The sequence below is a fragment of the Podarcis gaigeae genome (genome assembly GCF_964106915.1).
Source record: "Podarcis gaigeae genome assembly, chromosome: 3".
Classification (NCBI taxonomy): domain Eukaryota; kingdom Metazoa; phylum Chordata; class Lepidosauria; order Squamata; family Lacertidae; genus Podarcis; species Podarcis gaigeae.
Window position 1 is genome coordinate 78181148 of NC_139680.1, and position 14463 is coordinate 78195610.

Below are 14463 nucleotides of genomic sequence, written 5' to 3' on the forward strand. Positions count from 1 at the left end.
TAGAAACAAGCTAAATTTGTACTGCTGTTCTTAAAATGGATTTGAGACATTTTGGGAGATAATGTGCTAAAACGTGCGCTGTGCATGCTAGCTGAGATGATTCCTGAAGATCATGTGCTTGTTTGTAGGGACATTATACAGAAGTGTGGTTTAACTGAACAAGCAATAACAGCTTTTAAACCCTTCTGATCTACCCTTTCATGGATTTTCTTTACTGCATGACCTGTGTAAAACAAAAAGCAGACCCTGGCTGGGGCCTGGTTGCTGTCTGTGAGCAAAGGGGGCATCTCAGGAGCACAGCTTCCACATACACAAGGTTTTGAACTTGCCAAAATGGGCACAGACAAACTGTCTGACCCTTAAATCATGAATCTCCACACCATATTGTTGATGCGCATCTTATACCTGACGCAAATTCTCATGAAATGATTCCAGTTCTTGCCATGTCCGGCATCATTAAAGATCAAGGCCATTATACCTTTCCTCCATGCCATACAGATTTGATTTCCCTGCATGCGCCTAAAAGCATGGGGCTCATTATTGTTCACTAAGATAGCACCTTCAAGCACTCTTAATGAATCACAATTGTTTTATTTATCCTGTGAGGCAGGTTAGAGATAACAAATTTCTACCAGTGTCACTTCTGCAGAGTATTTCTTTGGTCTAATTTCCCACCCTTTGGGCTCTTTGCCAAGCTCAGAAAACACTGCTCTGTTCTGATGCTCTCATAAACTCCACTCACCATCTGTGGCAGCTTCCTGCTTCCTGTACTTCTCTTAATACACCCCAAACAAATTCTTCTCACCAAAATATTCAATGACATGGAGATTTTTATAAAACAAAAAATTACCAAAAGTTACATGTTTACAAGCATAGTCATTTAACTTTATATCCATGAAGATATAAAGTCCCTCTGTAAATGGCCATTGTTCCTTGGTAGAGGGCAGTGTGAAAATAGTCTAAATTTAAGATAGGAACAGGGGTGTGAAAAACAGCCTAGGCAATTTCCACAAATATTGTTTTCCTCACCTAAATGTGACATCACATATCCACAAAAGTGAAAATGTAATTTTTATACTGGAAACTGATAGATTCATGGCTGCTTCAGATGCTACAATTTTTTTTGCTGACCCCAATTGTGAAGAAATTTAAAGAGTAAAACAGGACATCGTAATTCATGACCTAACGAACCATCTATAATCTCATGGACATATTTTTACACCCCAATGATCTCAGAAGTTCTTACCAGCTAGAAAGTGAGACCTCACAGCTTACCAATAACATGCCATGTTTGTGCATAAGAATTAGTATGTGAGAGTAGATCAAGCAGCTCTCTGAGCAAAAAGTATAATGTCTGAACTAGCAAAGTCAGTAAAAAACAAATAAACAAGGAAGAAATAATATTCCTCCAAATCCTAGACAGATGCTGATGCTCCACCTTACAAGGATCCATTTGTTTACATACCACTGGCCGGTGTACATCCCAAAATGCTCTCTCTTGGCTATCGAGGATTTTCCTCTCTATCTTGTCCCTTTTCTTGTCCACTCTGTTGATGGTGAGGTAGATATGCAACACAAAGAATGTAAATTGAAATACCTCTTAAGATGGTGGGTGACAAATCCAGCAACAAAACGTCAGTGGAACTCACTTTGCTTGTGCTTCTGCTTGCATAAAAATAAACTCCCATTTCCGTGCAAATGCTCGCTGTAACCTGGCCAAGCTCTCCTGAAAACATACCACATATTAGCAAGTTCCTCGGGTAGCCTTTTAAAGACTTTCTATAGGATTTTCAGACGGACTGTTCCACAGGGCAGCCGGCTCTAGCTGAGACATTGTCACTCATCCACTCTGTGAGTTCCTGCCGTGTTGTGCGCAAGCTACTGGATATACTGGCGGTGATGGGTGTGTGCAATTCTTTTTAGATGCCTCTTGTAATGATTGTAGAAGAAAGATCCTGGGGAGAGATCTTTGGGGAGCATGAAATGTTCCTAACATAAATTTATCTGAGCAGGTTTCGTCCTTGTTTAAGTACACATCCAAAACATCCTAATTCCTCTCTGATTTTACAGGATTTCCTGTTAATGGGGTAAGATGCAATATCAAGGGCCTTTGTTTAACCCAGAGACTCTTATGTTCTCCATTCCCCTGGCACTGCTTTGCAGCCCAGAGGTTACACTTCCACAGAACTGGATGAGAAAGCTCTCAATGTACACTGCAGCCTCCATGCTGACAATGGATAGCTGGGTCACAAGACAAGTTTCTAGGTGGCTTTTCCCCATTGGTCAGTCCTACATCTAAAAGTTGTAACATAAATAAATGTTGAAATTCATATGCTGATCTATTTCCAAGAAAGACTCAGCACTTCTGTCCTGTTCCAGAAGTAAATTGTAGATAAATGAGCCTTACATGTTTAGATCCAGGCATAACTGCTGGGGGAACTTGTAAAATTAAAAGTGTAGGGCAGAAGGTGAGCCTGAGATGTTCAGGATGCAGCACTGTAGCTACAAGCAGGCTCTTCTCCTGGAGCTGAAAGTAGAATTGGGCCTGTCATATTAGCAGCAATCCTACACACAATTACTGGGAAGTAAGCGCTACTTAATATGGTGGGGTTTAAGGTAAAGGTAAAGGTACCCCTGCCCGTACGGGCCAGTCTTGACATACTCTGGGGTTGTGCGCCCATCTCACTTAAGAGGCCAGGGGCCAGCGCTGTCCGGAGACACTTCCGGGTCACGTGGCCAGCGTGACATCGCTGCTCTGGCGAGCCAGAGCCGCACACAGAAACGCCGTTTACCTTCCCGCTAGAAAGCGGTCCCTATTTATCTACTTGCACCCGGAGGTGCTTTCGAACTGCTAGGTTGGCAGGCGCTGGGACCGAGCAGCAGGAGCGCACCCTGCCGCAGGGATTCGAACCGCCGACCTTTCGATCGGCAAGTCCTAGGCGCTGAGGCTTTAACCCACAGCGCCACCTGTGTCCCTATGGTGGGGTTTACTTCTGAGTAAAACATGCATAGGATTGTGCTGCAAGCCTCCTTGAGCTTTCATTTTGGGGCTAATGAAAAGGAATCGGTCTATGAAATGGTGTTAAAAATGTAGCCTAAAGTGTTGTTGCTCTCACAGGAGAATATGGTGGAACCTTGGTTTTCAAATGTCTCAGCTGTTGAACGTTTCAGAAGCCGAACACCGAAAACCCAGAAGTGAATGCTTCAATTTTTAAACATTTTTTGGAACTCGAACGGCTTCCGAGGTGCATTTCTCTTTTTCCCCCATTGAAATTGCCGACAGCTCTTTGATTATCAGTTTTCAAACGTTTTGGAAGTCGAACGGTCTTCCGAAAGAGATTACATTCGAAAACCGAGGTTCCACTGTACTAAGAAAGGGTCCTTTTAGTATTTCGCTTTGCAGAATAGTAAAAAAAAATACTGTCTGTAGTGAGGATTCTTTTTTAAAAAAATTATATGATGAATATAATTTTATAAAAATATGAGCAGTGAATATTTACATAGAAAAAACACACAATTGTGTATTGTTTGAAGTAAAGGTGCATTTTTCACCCCCAGCTCATATACAGGTTGCCATTAAGCCAATGTTTACATCGGATTTCCAACCTGTGTACCTACAAACCAATTCACCCTCCACTTTAAACAATACTTTAAGTGAACCTAATTCTGTCTTGTGATGCAGCTTTTTGATTCAGGATCAACACAGACCAGCCTGGGGATCTACTGCATGTACAACTGAAAGCCTTGTATATTGCTGAACTTGCAGCCTCTAAGAGACCTAGACTAAAACAAATCTGTGGAAGCTCAAATTAAATCATCTCTGTTTTTGTCACACTCCTATCTCTAATGTAATGCTGCAGATTTTGCAGTTCTCTGCAGGATTTTCAAAACACTAAAGTACCACTGAAGTACCTGTATGTGGGTTACAGTTCCTGAATCTGTATTTTTTAGGAGCGGGTAAAAAAATCAATAACAATAACAGTGCTGTGTTGTCTTGTTCCCTGCACACACTACCAAGTTTCAGAGTCTCATTTATTTGACAGTTCCAGGAAAGGCCCCAGGTACTTACTGCTTCATAGTCTGCTAGCTCAAGCCGTGCTTTGTTTTGCATTGTTCGCTTGCAGAGGTAAACCGCTGGAACACAAAAAATAATCAATCATTTCTTGCTATCTAAAACCCCAGACATCAAGATCTAAAGGCTTAATATGCTTTCCATTCAACCAGAGGTTCCTGAGCATTGTGTCTCCATCCTATGTTTCATTTCAAAGGTTAGGGTTTATCCAAACAGGGCTATTTTTCACTATACAGCTGTAAATAAAATGTTTTAAGTGTGTTTGAAGTGCAGTATACAATGTGACACTAGATGGCGATGGTGAGCCTTATGGAAAATCCAATGGATTTTTAAAAACGCTTTTTAAAGAGTATTTTCAGAACAGTTTTTATGTGTGTGTAGATTCCACCTAAGATATAGTGGATGTCAAAAGTAATGATTCAGTGATTTCTACGGCTGTGCATGATTATGATGAGAGTAAATGATTCAGAAGTTTTTAGAATTTTAATTATTTTTATTGACTTTCCTTTCTGCCATTTAATCAAGAGAAAATGCCCCTCTCCTGAACAATGAAAACTATGGACTGTGGCCTGGATTGGCACTGTGGAGTTATTAATTATCTTGGAGCACCATATCTTGAAAGGGAGATAGAAAAGCTAACACATTTACCACACCTTAGCCACCTTCATTGAAAGTGCAAGAAATAATGAATTCCTTGTGATAGCATAATAAATGCAAGTTCCTGCATCCCTTCAGAGCACATCCTTTTCGTGTCACAAATTCCTCCAAACGGTTAAGGGCCTCTAAATGAATAAGAGTCCATCTGTTTCACAGTTCTCCGTTTGGGATATACACCAGTGAACGTAAAAGTGCCAAGTGACCTTCAGACAGGGTCAAAGCATTCAAAATATATTGGTCCATGTGCTATCCAGACCACAGCCCCTTTCAGTAGTTAAATGGGCATGTGAAGCAGGGAGCGAGATCGTGGATGCCTAACCTCTAAGCAGCTGCATATGTAGGGCCTCTTCTCTTACAATGAACATGGCACAAATCTTTTCCTGCTGTATGCCGCCTTGAGTGGGGTTTTAACTGTGGAGAGATTTCACAAGAGGAGCAAAAGACTCCTTCTTGGCTGTTGGAGCAGTCCAGCCAAGGAAGGCGCCATTTGGCACAGAGGCTGGACGGGCACCTGCCAAAAGGCACTTGTGGGTAGAAGCAACAAGGTATCTGAAATATACTCGGAGTCAAGAGTGGATTTCATGCTCTTTATTCAGCTCATAGTGGTGAGGAGAAATGGAAGTTCCCCCAGAATGTCTGCATTATATATATTATTTACACAATGGACCCCACGTGATTGGCTAATTCCGGAATTCTCCTGTAGGCCAATCAGGCCGGGGATTCACTTCCACATGGAGCTGGATTGGGTGGCTCCTGTGGACCAATCAGACTGCTGCATTCTGGAGCCTATTGTTCTAGGACCAATCAGGCTGCTGCATTCTGAATCCTATTGTTCTAGGACCAATCAGACTGCTGAATTCTGAATCCTATTGTTCTAGGACCAATCAGACTGCTGCATTCTGAATCCTATTGTTCTAGGACCAATCAGGCTGCTGCATTCTGAATCCTATTGTTCTAGGACCAATCAGACTGCTGCATTCTGAATCCTATTGTTCTAGGACCAATCAGGCTGCTGCATTCTGAATCCTATTGTTCTAGGACCAATCAGACTGCTGCATTCTGGAGCCTATTGTTCTAGGACCAATCAGGCTGCTGCATTCTGAATCCTATTGTTCTAGGACCAATCAGACTGCTGCATTTTGGATCCTATTCAACTCAGCACATAACAGTATCCTTTTGAGGACGTTCTGTGCAGGCTGATCCCAGCCTTGTGGTCCTCCTGCTGATCTCCCCCAAATGGGCACCAAGACTCCTTGAGTCTGTTAGGAGCATCTCATGCCTTTGCAAGATGAACAGAATCTGGGACAGGAAAAGGGGGGAAGGGTTCACCCCAAATCACACTCCTTGCCTCTTTTCTGCACACAAATTTGCTTTCCGTTGCTCTGCGTTCAACTTCCTGTGCTTTGGGAAGGAGGCACGAGCCTCCTGATTTGGGGGGGGGGGAGGTGCTGGTACTGTGTACCGGCATGTACCACCAGCAAAAGCACTGATTTAAGTACCAGGGAAAATAATAATATCAGAGTGGTGATATTTGCCTTCTCATTTCCTTTCAGCACACACTACCTGCAGTGACGAAGGCCATATTCCTCAGAATACTAGTTGTTGGGAATAACAAGCGGGGAAAGCAGCCCAGAGCAGACCAGTCAGACGGGACAACCCAGTCAGACGGGCGGCATACAAATATTATTATTATTATTATTATTATTATTATTATTATTATTAGGCATTCATATTTATGCCCTATTTGTGGGTTTCCTGTAGGCATTTGTGAGAACAGGCTACTGGACTGGATGAGTCTTTGCCTACCCCTAGGGTTCTTTTTATATTCTCATGCCGCTGCAGTCCTCTGACACAGCCCCATTATGTTTATAGGTTTTCAAAATCAAAATGTTATCCAGATCGCAAGCAGAATCCGCTTCCTTTGATTTTGGTGGAAGCAGAATGGTATGTCCCTTATTCTCAAAACCTCATTCAAAACACTCAAGGGGGTTCCGTGCTCACTGGAATAAAAATAAATGGATTCTCCTTAAGTGCCAGATGATGTTTTAATTTTGAAAAGCAGCCAGCACATATGGGCTGCATCAAAGGACTGCACCCACAATGTGTGTGTGTGTGTGTGTGTGTGTGTGTGTGTTCAGGGGAAAGAGAAAGCCAATACCACTGTCATCATTTTCTTTGCGATAATAATTTATTGGGAATTTAAATAAGTAATGCATGGCCCCAAGGTGCGGTGCGCAGGTACACATTCCTTTCTATACTGAGGAATGGATGGATGCAGGAGTGAGGGCAAAAGTGGAGGCACATTTGGCTGATCCGGATCTGCCCCCTTTTTGCACAAGTAGACTGGGTTAGCTCATTTAACGGCATCCAGCGGACAAGCAGGATCCCCCTATTTCCCTCCATGCATGGTAGATTGCTTTGAAGGTGCTCTCTCACACAGCAGCTGTTCTGTGTACTCTAGATTCCTCCTGTATGGGTAATGTACATGCTACATTGGGGCACCCCACTGAAATGATCACACAGGGTTATGTTGCAGTGGATTATAAATTTCTCTGTTAAGGGGAATCCCTCCACATGACCATATGCAAGGGAGATTCTTGGTCCTTCCTTTCCTAACAGCAGATTACAAATTTGCTCCAATATAACAGTCCCCTTTCAGGTTTTTATTTGGAAATGTTTAAGGTTCCCCACGCCTCCTCTGTCAGCAGCTTAATTGTACCTCACTGGAAATCCCATGTTTTTGTTTTTCTTTTTGGTCAGGAGAGACCAGATAATTATGAGGTTTCAAACTAGAAACAAGCAAGTGGACTAATTATACTTTGCATACTTTTATTTAGTAGGAAACCCACAGATTTCCATATATATAGAGAGAGAGAGCAAAGAAGCTGAGTCAGTTGTTGCAACAGAGCTAAACTGCACTTAAACAGCACCAACTTTTGAAGTTTTAAGTAGCTGTTAAGTTTTAAAGTTTGTACTTTTTAAACTTTACGCTGTTAGTATTTTGTTTTGCTTTTGCCAAGAAAAGCAGCCTAAAAATATTTCAGACATTATTATTATTATTATTATTATGTAAATGGGAAAATAATTTACTAACTTTTTTGTCTATCTGACAAGTGTTTAAAATGTCATTTATTTTATTTAATATATTTATATTTCACGTTATTAAAACAAAACACCAAGGAAGCTTCAAATGTACGGTACATTGTATGGTCAGAAGATATCTCCTCTTGGTTACAGCTATCTGCGTTTATGCCCAAGCCAGCAGGCAGACACTACACCTCTCACTTTGAAAACCAAGTCTTCATGCAAATGTGCACACAGCATCAATATTCAATACCACTGTTTCACATTCTCAATGTTCTAAAATGGCTACTGACCAGAAAATCACTAGCCAGAAGAAAACCAAAACCAAACTCTAGATGCCTAGAGGCAGGGGGAGGGGCTTAATACAAGCCTGATGCATCCTGGGGAAAACTTCTTTGGGGGAATGTTTTAAATAGCACTTCTCACCAAGTATATAAACCACGATAGCAAAAGTGTTACTACAATAGTTTGAATACTTGGTGAGAATTGTTCCTTACATTTTAAGTAGGATTATTCTGAAATTATTCTGAAATATTCCAGAGGATTATTCTGAAACATGTGCTGGGGGGGGGGGGTGTGAATTCTGGAAAGGCAAGGAAATTCTATCCTAGTGTTATGAATTCCTCTCTAAATACATGACCTATTCATTCCCACATACCAGGGATAACCAGACTGCATCATTCTCTAATACATTCAAACTTAAAATTATGCAAGAATTTAGAAGATTTATTATGACCTAAGTCTTTGTGAATTTCAGTTATCAAATAAAGGGACTGTGGTAGTTCATGAAAGCTCATAGATGAATTGGCCTTTAAGGTCTTGAGACTCTCTGTTGAAAGAGACCAACTACTCCTCTGGGAATTTAGCAGGTGAAGTTTTTCCTGACATAGAGATAAAGTGATGGAGGGGGGAGTCAATTGCTATTGTTAAAAGCACAGGAACAAGACCTATAATAAACTGGTACCCTCATGATGGCAAACAGGGGCAGATATAGAACAAGTGTAAACTGCGTAGTCTGAAAAGCTAACTTTCTTCAGTGACCAGGTGGTATGTTTTGAGTATGCACATTGGTGCATTGAACACTCTCGTGAATGTTGTTAGGAGACCCCCTCTTCACCTCACAGAGCTGCCATTCTCTTAAGTCCCTGAGAAGAGGGATTGATTGTTAAACCACTCTGGGAATTGCAGCTCTGTGAGGTAAACAGAGGTCTCCTAACAAGACTCAGCACTCTTAACAAACTACAGGTCCCAGGATTATTTCAGAAAAGCCATGATTGGTATGATACTGCTTTAAATAGTGCAGATGGGGCCTCAGTTGGACTCAGTGGCGTAGCGTGGGGGGTGCAGGGGGGGTCGGCCGCACCGGGCGCAACATCTGGGGGTTGGGGTTAGGGGGTGCAAATCCACGGGTTAGGGGGCGCAAATTACTTGCCTTGCCCCGGGTGCTGACAACCCACGCTACGCCACTGGTTGGACTGCATCTGATGCTGAAGCTATGAGATAATCTGCCTTCTAAAAAGATGATCTGGCACAAAAGTACTAATACAACTTTACAGCAGGGATAGACAACATGTGGGCCTCTAGATATTGCTAAGCTACACCTTCCACCATTCCTCACTGTTGACTATGCTGACACAGCTCATGAGACTTTGAGTTCAACAACTTATTGAGGGACATAGGTTTTCTATTCCTGCTTTGGAATGAAAAACTATTTGCTTAGCTGAGCTTCAGTCCCAGGACTTTGCATTTCACAACTGAGCTGTGCGAACCTGAGATAGGCACGGAATGATTTCAATAGCCCCTTAAATTTAAGCTCCCAGGTCATAGGCAAGCACAAACTTATAACGTCCAAAAATAATGTTGACAACCTGGTGAACATATCATTTTTAAGTTACAGATAGGTAGCCGTGTTGGCCTGCCATAGTCAAAACAAAAAAAATTCCTTCCAGTAGCACCTTAAAGACCAACTAAGTTAGTTCTTGGTATGAGCTTTCGTGTGCATGCACACTTCTTCAGATACACTGAAACAGAAGTTTCCAGACCCTTCTATATAGTGAGAAGGTGGGGAGGGGTATTACTCAGAAGGGTGGTGGGAATGGGTGATGGGCAGATAGCTGTGATGAGCCTGTTGACGACTCTTAACGACTGCAATAGGTCTTAGAGGAAAAAGCAAGGGGTGAGAAGTTGAAAAATGGCTTTGTTGTGTATAATGAGATAAGAATCCAAGGTCTTTGTTCAGACCAGGTCTCTCCATGGTTTTAAGTTTGGTGATAAGTTCTATAGACTGGAAAGAGAAGCTGCTGAATTGCAACTTATCACCAAACTTAAAACCATGGAGACACCTGGTCTGAACAAAGACCTTGGATTCTTATCTCATTATACATGACAAAGCCATTTTTCACCTACCGGTGTACAGTGTCAGCTTTGGGCTTCAGAGGACCCTTGGCCAAGATGCTTTGAGTGGGTCCACCTCCTCCTTCCTGTTGCCACTGCTGTCAATCTCAGTCTGGGACAAAACTGTACAACCATCCAAAGGGAGAGCAGAAGGCAAATGGAAAATGCAGCTTCATCTTCTCCTCTCTCTTGTTGCTGCTTGTGTGCTCAGGACAGCTGTTACCAGGCAGTAACAGCAAGACAGAGGAGGAGCAAAAGCACCAGGCTGATCTAGGGATTAGCCGTAGGAACCTTTCTGGGGAGTGGGGCTTGGGTGGTGCCCAACAATGCTTACATCTGGTGCCAACCCTGCCTTTGAATTAATTTCTGAGTCAGCACATTTACAAAGTGGCAAAAATAATGCTATTTTTGTATTCCCATGTTGTGTGCAGATTTGACCTCTGCCTTAGTAAACTTTGTAAACCAAAGCCAATCTTGAGCTCAGCATTAGCAGTTCTTGACCTGGGTTTGAAAAGTAAAGCCAGGAGTGGTTTAGTGAAAAAGACGGATTAAGTGCAAAAGGCGATTATGAGACTTTCATCCATACAATGCAAGACTCCGGAGTGAAAGAGAAGAGAGATCCACACTGACCATAATCTGTGTTTTCCGGCTCCCAACAATTGGATGGCCAAAAATAGGGTGTCTGTAAAATAAAACAAAAATGGAAGAATGTAGGAATTTATGTCTGACAAAATATAAACATACATACATTTCCTTTGACTTCTAAAATTAACTGTCTGGGGAGTGGCTAACAGTATCAATTGAACATATTTAAAATGGCATACAGCAAATAAAAATTGGTACTCCAAATAATGTTGTTATACCTTTGTGCATAGAATCAAGTGTTTCTTATAAGGTTGGGCAATTATCTATATTTTTCTGAAAACACTCACCACTTCTTTGCAGGAGAAACCAATGTAAGTATGGTGCCAATTTACAGTATAACTTGACTTTCTGGAAGTAGCACAGACCATCTTCTCTATAGGCTGCTGCAGTTTTCCTGTATGCAATGGATCTGTATACAATGGATTGCTTCAGAGCATCTTTCCAGTGACTAGCTAGGAACCGGCCTATACCTCTTGGGCCACTCAGAATCTCTTGTACTTATAAACCTGCCTTCATTTTGCTATTTAACTGCAGCTTGAGATCTTGATTATGTAAGTAGATAATACTTTTACTTCTTCACAAAGCAATGCATGTGTGGTTAATATTTTTAGTGAGGGGGTGGAAGGAGTCATACTAGGAAAATCCAGTCTGCCTTACAAGCATCCTGGATCATTGTTTCTAGAAGGTGATTCAGTCTTGCCTTAGCTTTCAAATTTAAAGCTGCAAATGATGGTACTCTGCTGATCTCACTCATATGAGCAAGGAAGGATAATTGCTAAATAATATATCTTCTCCTATTGCCTAAATCCATTCCTAATCAGATTCTAATCCCTATCTGGAGATGTGGAGCGCTGAACCAAGGACTGACTACACGCAGAACAAATACTTTATCACTGAGCTATTGCCCTTCTCCTAAGTATCCATAAATTATCCCTCCTCTTCCTTTGGCTACCTTCTTAAACTACTCCAGTTATTGCTTTTCTAACAAAGCTCTGCACATAACACAGCCAGAAACTGAATGTGGATCTGTCTGTGCGCTATTCCTTTGGGTTGTGTTTGCAGATGGCTACTTCTATAGCCAGGCTGATCGCCGAAGAATTGATGCTTTTGAATTATGGTGCTGGAGGAGACTCTTGAGAGTCCCATGGACTGCAAGAAGATCAAACCTATCCATTCTTAAGGAAATCAGCCCTTAATGCTCACTGGAAGGACAGATCCTGAAGCTCAGGCTCCAATACTTTGGCCACCTCATGAGAAGAGAAGACTCCCTGATGTTGGGAAAGATTGAGGGCACAAGAAGAAGGGGATGACAGAGGACAAGATGGTTGGACAGTGTTCTCGAAGCTACCAGCATGAGTTTGACCAAACTGCGGGAGGCACTGGAAGACAGAAGTGCCTGGCGTGCTCTGGTCCATGGGGTCACGAAGAGTCGGACACGACTAAACGACTAAACAACAACAACACTTCTATAGCCACTAGCTGTATCAGGGCACCTCTCCCCCACTCCCTGCACAAACGCATGTGTTTTATGTATGTGGCTGGGGGAGGGGGGAGTAGCTGCTGCTGATACTGGACCACATCATGAACAGAAGTCTGCTGTATTGACAATGAAGAAATCCCTTGCTATTACATGTCAAGTCAATGAAATAAAGCAGGAAGACTTACTTGGAACCGGTAAAAGGTGCCATCATCTTTCAGCGTTAAAACATGGTCTGAGATAGGAAAGAAATAACCATGGGCTGCCATTAATGTTCCCAGATGAAGAGCTTCCACTGTGCCAGAGGGAAACAAAAGCAATTAACACGGGGTTTTTTTAAATAAAAAAAACAACTTCATGTTGAAGTGTTTGGACATTTATTCTTCTGAGAGAATTTTCACCAGCTGGTGACAATTTATACTGGGAAAGTATATATAAATCAGAAAGAGGAAGAAAAGATGAAATTATGCACTCTTCTTTCTTAACATGGGACCTCATTAAGGCAGCATACATCCAATTATCAGAAAACAAATGGGTAAGGCCAGTGCTTTTTTCTTAAAGAAATGTTTAGGGGTACTCTCATTTTCCTTCTCATATTGAAATACTGCCCCTCAATGAGGCCAAACTTAGATTGACAAAATGTTTAGGGGTATGTGTAGCCCTGTGTCCCCCCAGAAAAAAAGCAACGAGTAAGGCTACAACTTTCTTAGGAGTTAAGAATAAGAAAAGTTGATGGGAAATGTTCCAGACGCTGATTTTCCTGTATCAAAGACCTGAATATCCTTAAGCTGCTAATGCAATGGCTGCTTACAGCTGCTACCAAAATATAGATAATAGATAGACAGATATTCAAACTAAGATGTTCATCCATACACAAGCAAAGCAATCCAACATATGGCCCAGTGATCTTGAAATCTCAGCAGGATTTGCATCTGTGTAACTTCATATTACAGTACTCTGAGTAAAACTTAGTTGACTATGACCTAAACTCTCTGCGGCTCATTCCGCCCCCTTGTGAATCTTGTTATGGACACCCTACCATTGATCAGTCATTTATTTAAAGTATTTATTACTTGCTTTTCTATGCATGCACTCTAAACAATGTACATAAACTACAAAGCAGTGCAAGCAACCAGTTACTATACCAATATACCACAGGCATCCCACTTGTTTCTGCAGAATAGCATACACACCACTCATTCAGGAAGGGGAACTAATATGAGGCTGGAAGGTCATTTTTAAATATAATTTCCTACTAACAAATTACATAAGGAACACCTGGAACTGGAGATAGGACAGACTCTTTTCATATTGAAATTCAGATAATAAATACTTGAATAGCAATCTACAATTGCCATTCCAGAATGATATTCTGAGCATAATGGAACATATTCTAAATAATGATTTTTAGAAATATAAATATAGCTTCCACTTCCAAAATACAAATATAGCATTTGCTTCATAGTTACTATAGCTGCTGAAAGCTACATGTCAGAAATTTCCTTTGATCTGCATTTCATGAATAGAAGCTTTCAATTTGCCAGGGACAAACTGGAGCAGATGTTTCATTAATGTGTACTTCCAACAACCCAAGCAAGTGAGATTATTGGGCATTTATTTACCTTTACTGCACAAGGATGGTAGTAAAGGATTTACTGCACAAGGATGGTAGTGGTTCCCATTACTGAGACATAATTCAGGTTTTTTTTTTATCATAGGACAATGAAACATTTTCCCCTTGGCTTCTCAAACTCTACTTTTTCTGCATAAATTTGCTTGCTTAGCATTTAAGGAAGATTGAAATTTATAAGGAGGTTGTTGTACGAGTCGGGAAAGATGGTTTTGAGATATGGCAGTTAGCCTGAGGAGGTGTTGTTTACTTGCTGGTTGAAAAAGCATTTGTCGGCATCGATCCAGTTGTGTATACATCTTCTGCTCAGTCATGTTTAGGCTCAAAGTTTCGTTCACAGAGAAAAGAAAAAAAAACCATCACATTACATGAGCTGCATGTATGGTGGGATCAAAGGAAACAGACGAGAGAGACACAGGAAGAAGAAAAAGGCTGGAATTTTTCTAAAATGCATCTGTAGTTTCTGCCCTGCCTGTCTCTAGAAGCAGAAGTGGGATGATTGGT

The 14463-nt window shown here is 41.5% G+C and overlaps 1 protein-coding gene across 5 annotated transcripts in view; it reads right to left on the reverse strand.

The window, feature by feature from the left end:
• Positions 1 to 14463, reverse strand: part of RGS7 (regulator of G protein signaling 7) — a 146336-nt gene that overhangs the window by 29322 nt on the left and 102551 nt on the right. For all 5 annotated transcript variants that reach the window (XM_083732547.1, XM_083732550.1, XM_083732549.1 and 2 more), the window contains exons 5-9: positions 12518 to 12624; positions 10838 to 10889; positions 4070 to 4134; positions 1650 to 1726; positions 1466 to 1547 (exon numbers count right to left, since the gene is read on the reverse strand). In XM_083732547.1, the coding sequence (XP_083588673.1) occupies positions 1466 to 1547; positions 1650 to 1726; positions 4070 to 4134; positions 10838 to 10889; positions 12518 to 12624 (383 nt within the window). The remainder of the gene's footprint in view (positions 1 to 1465; positions 1548 to 1649; positions 1727 to 4069; positions 4135 to 10837; positions 10890 to 12517; positions 12625 to 14463) is intronic.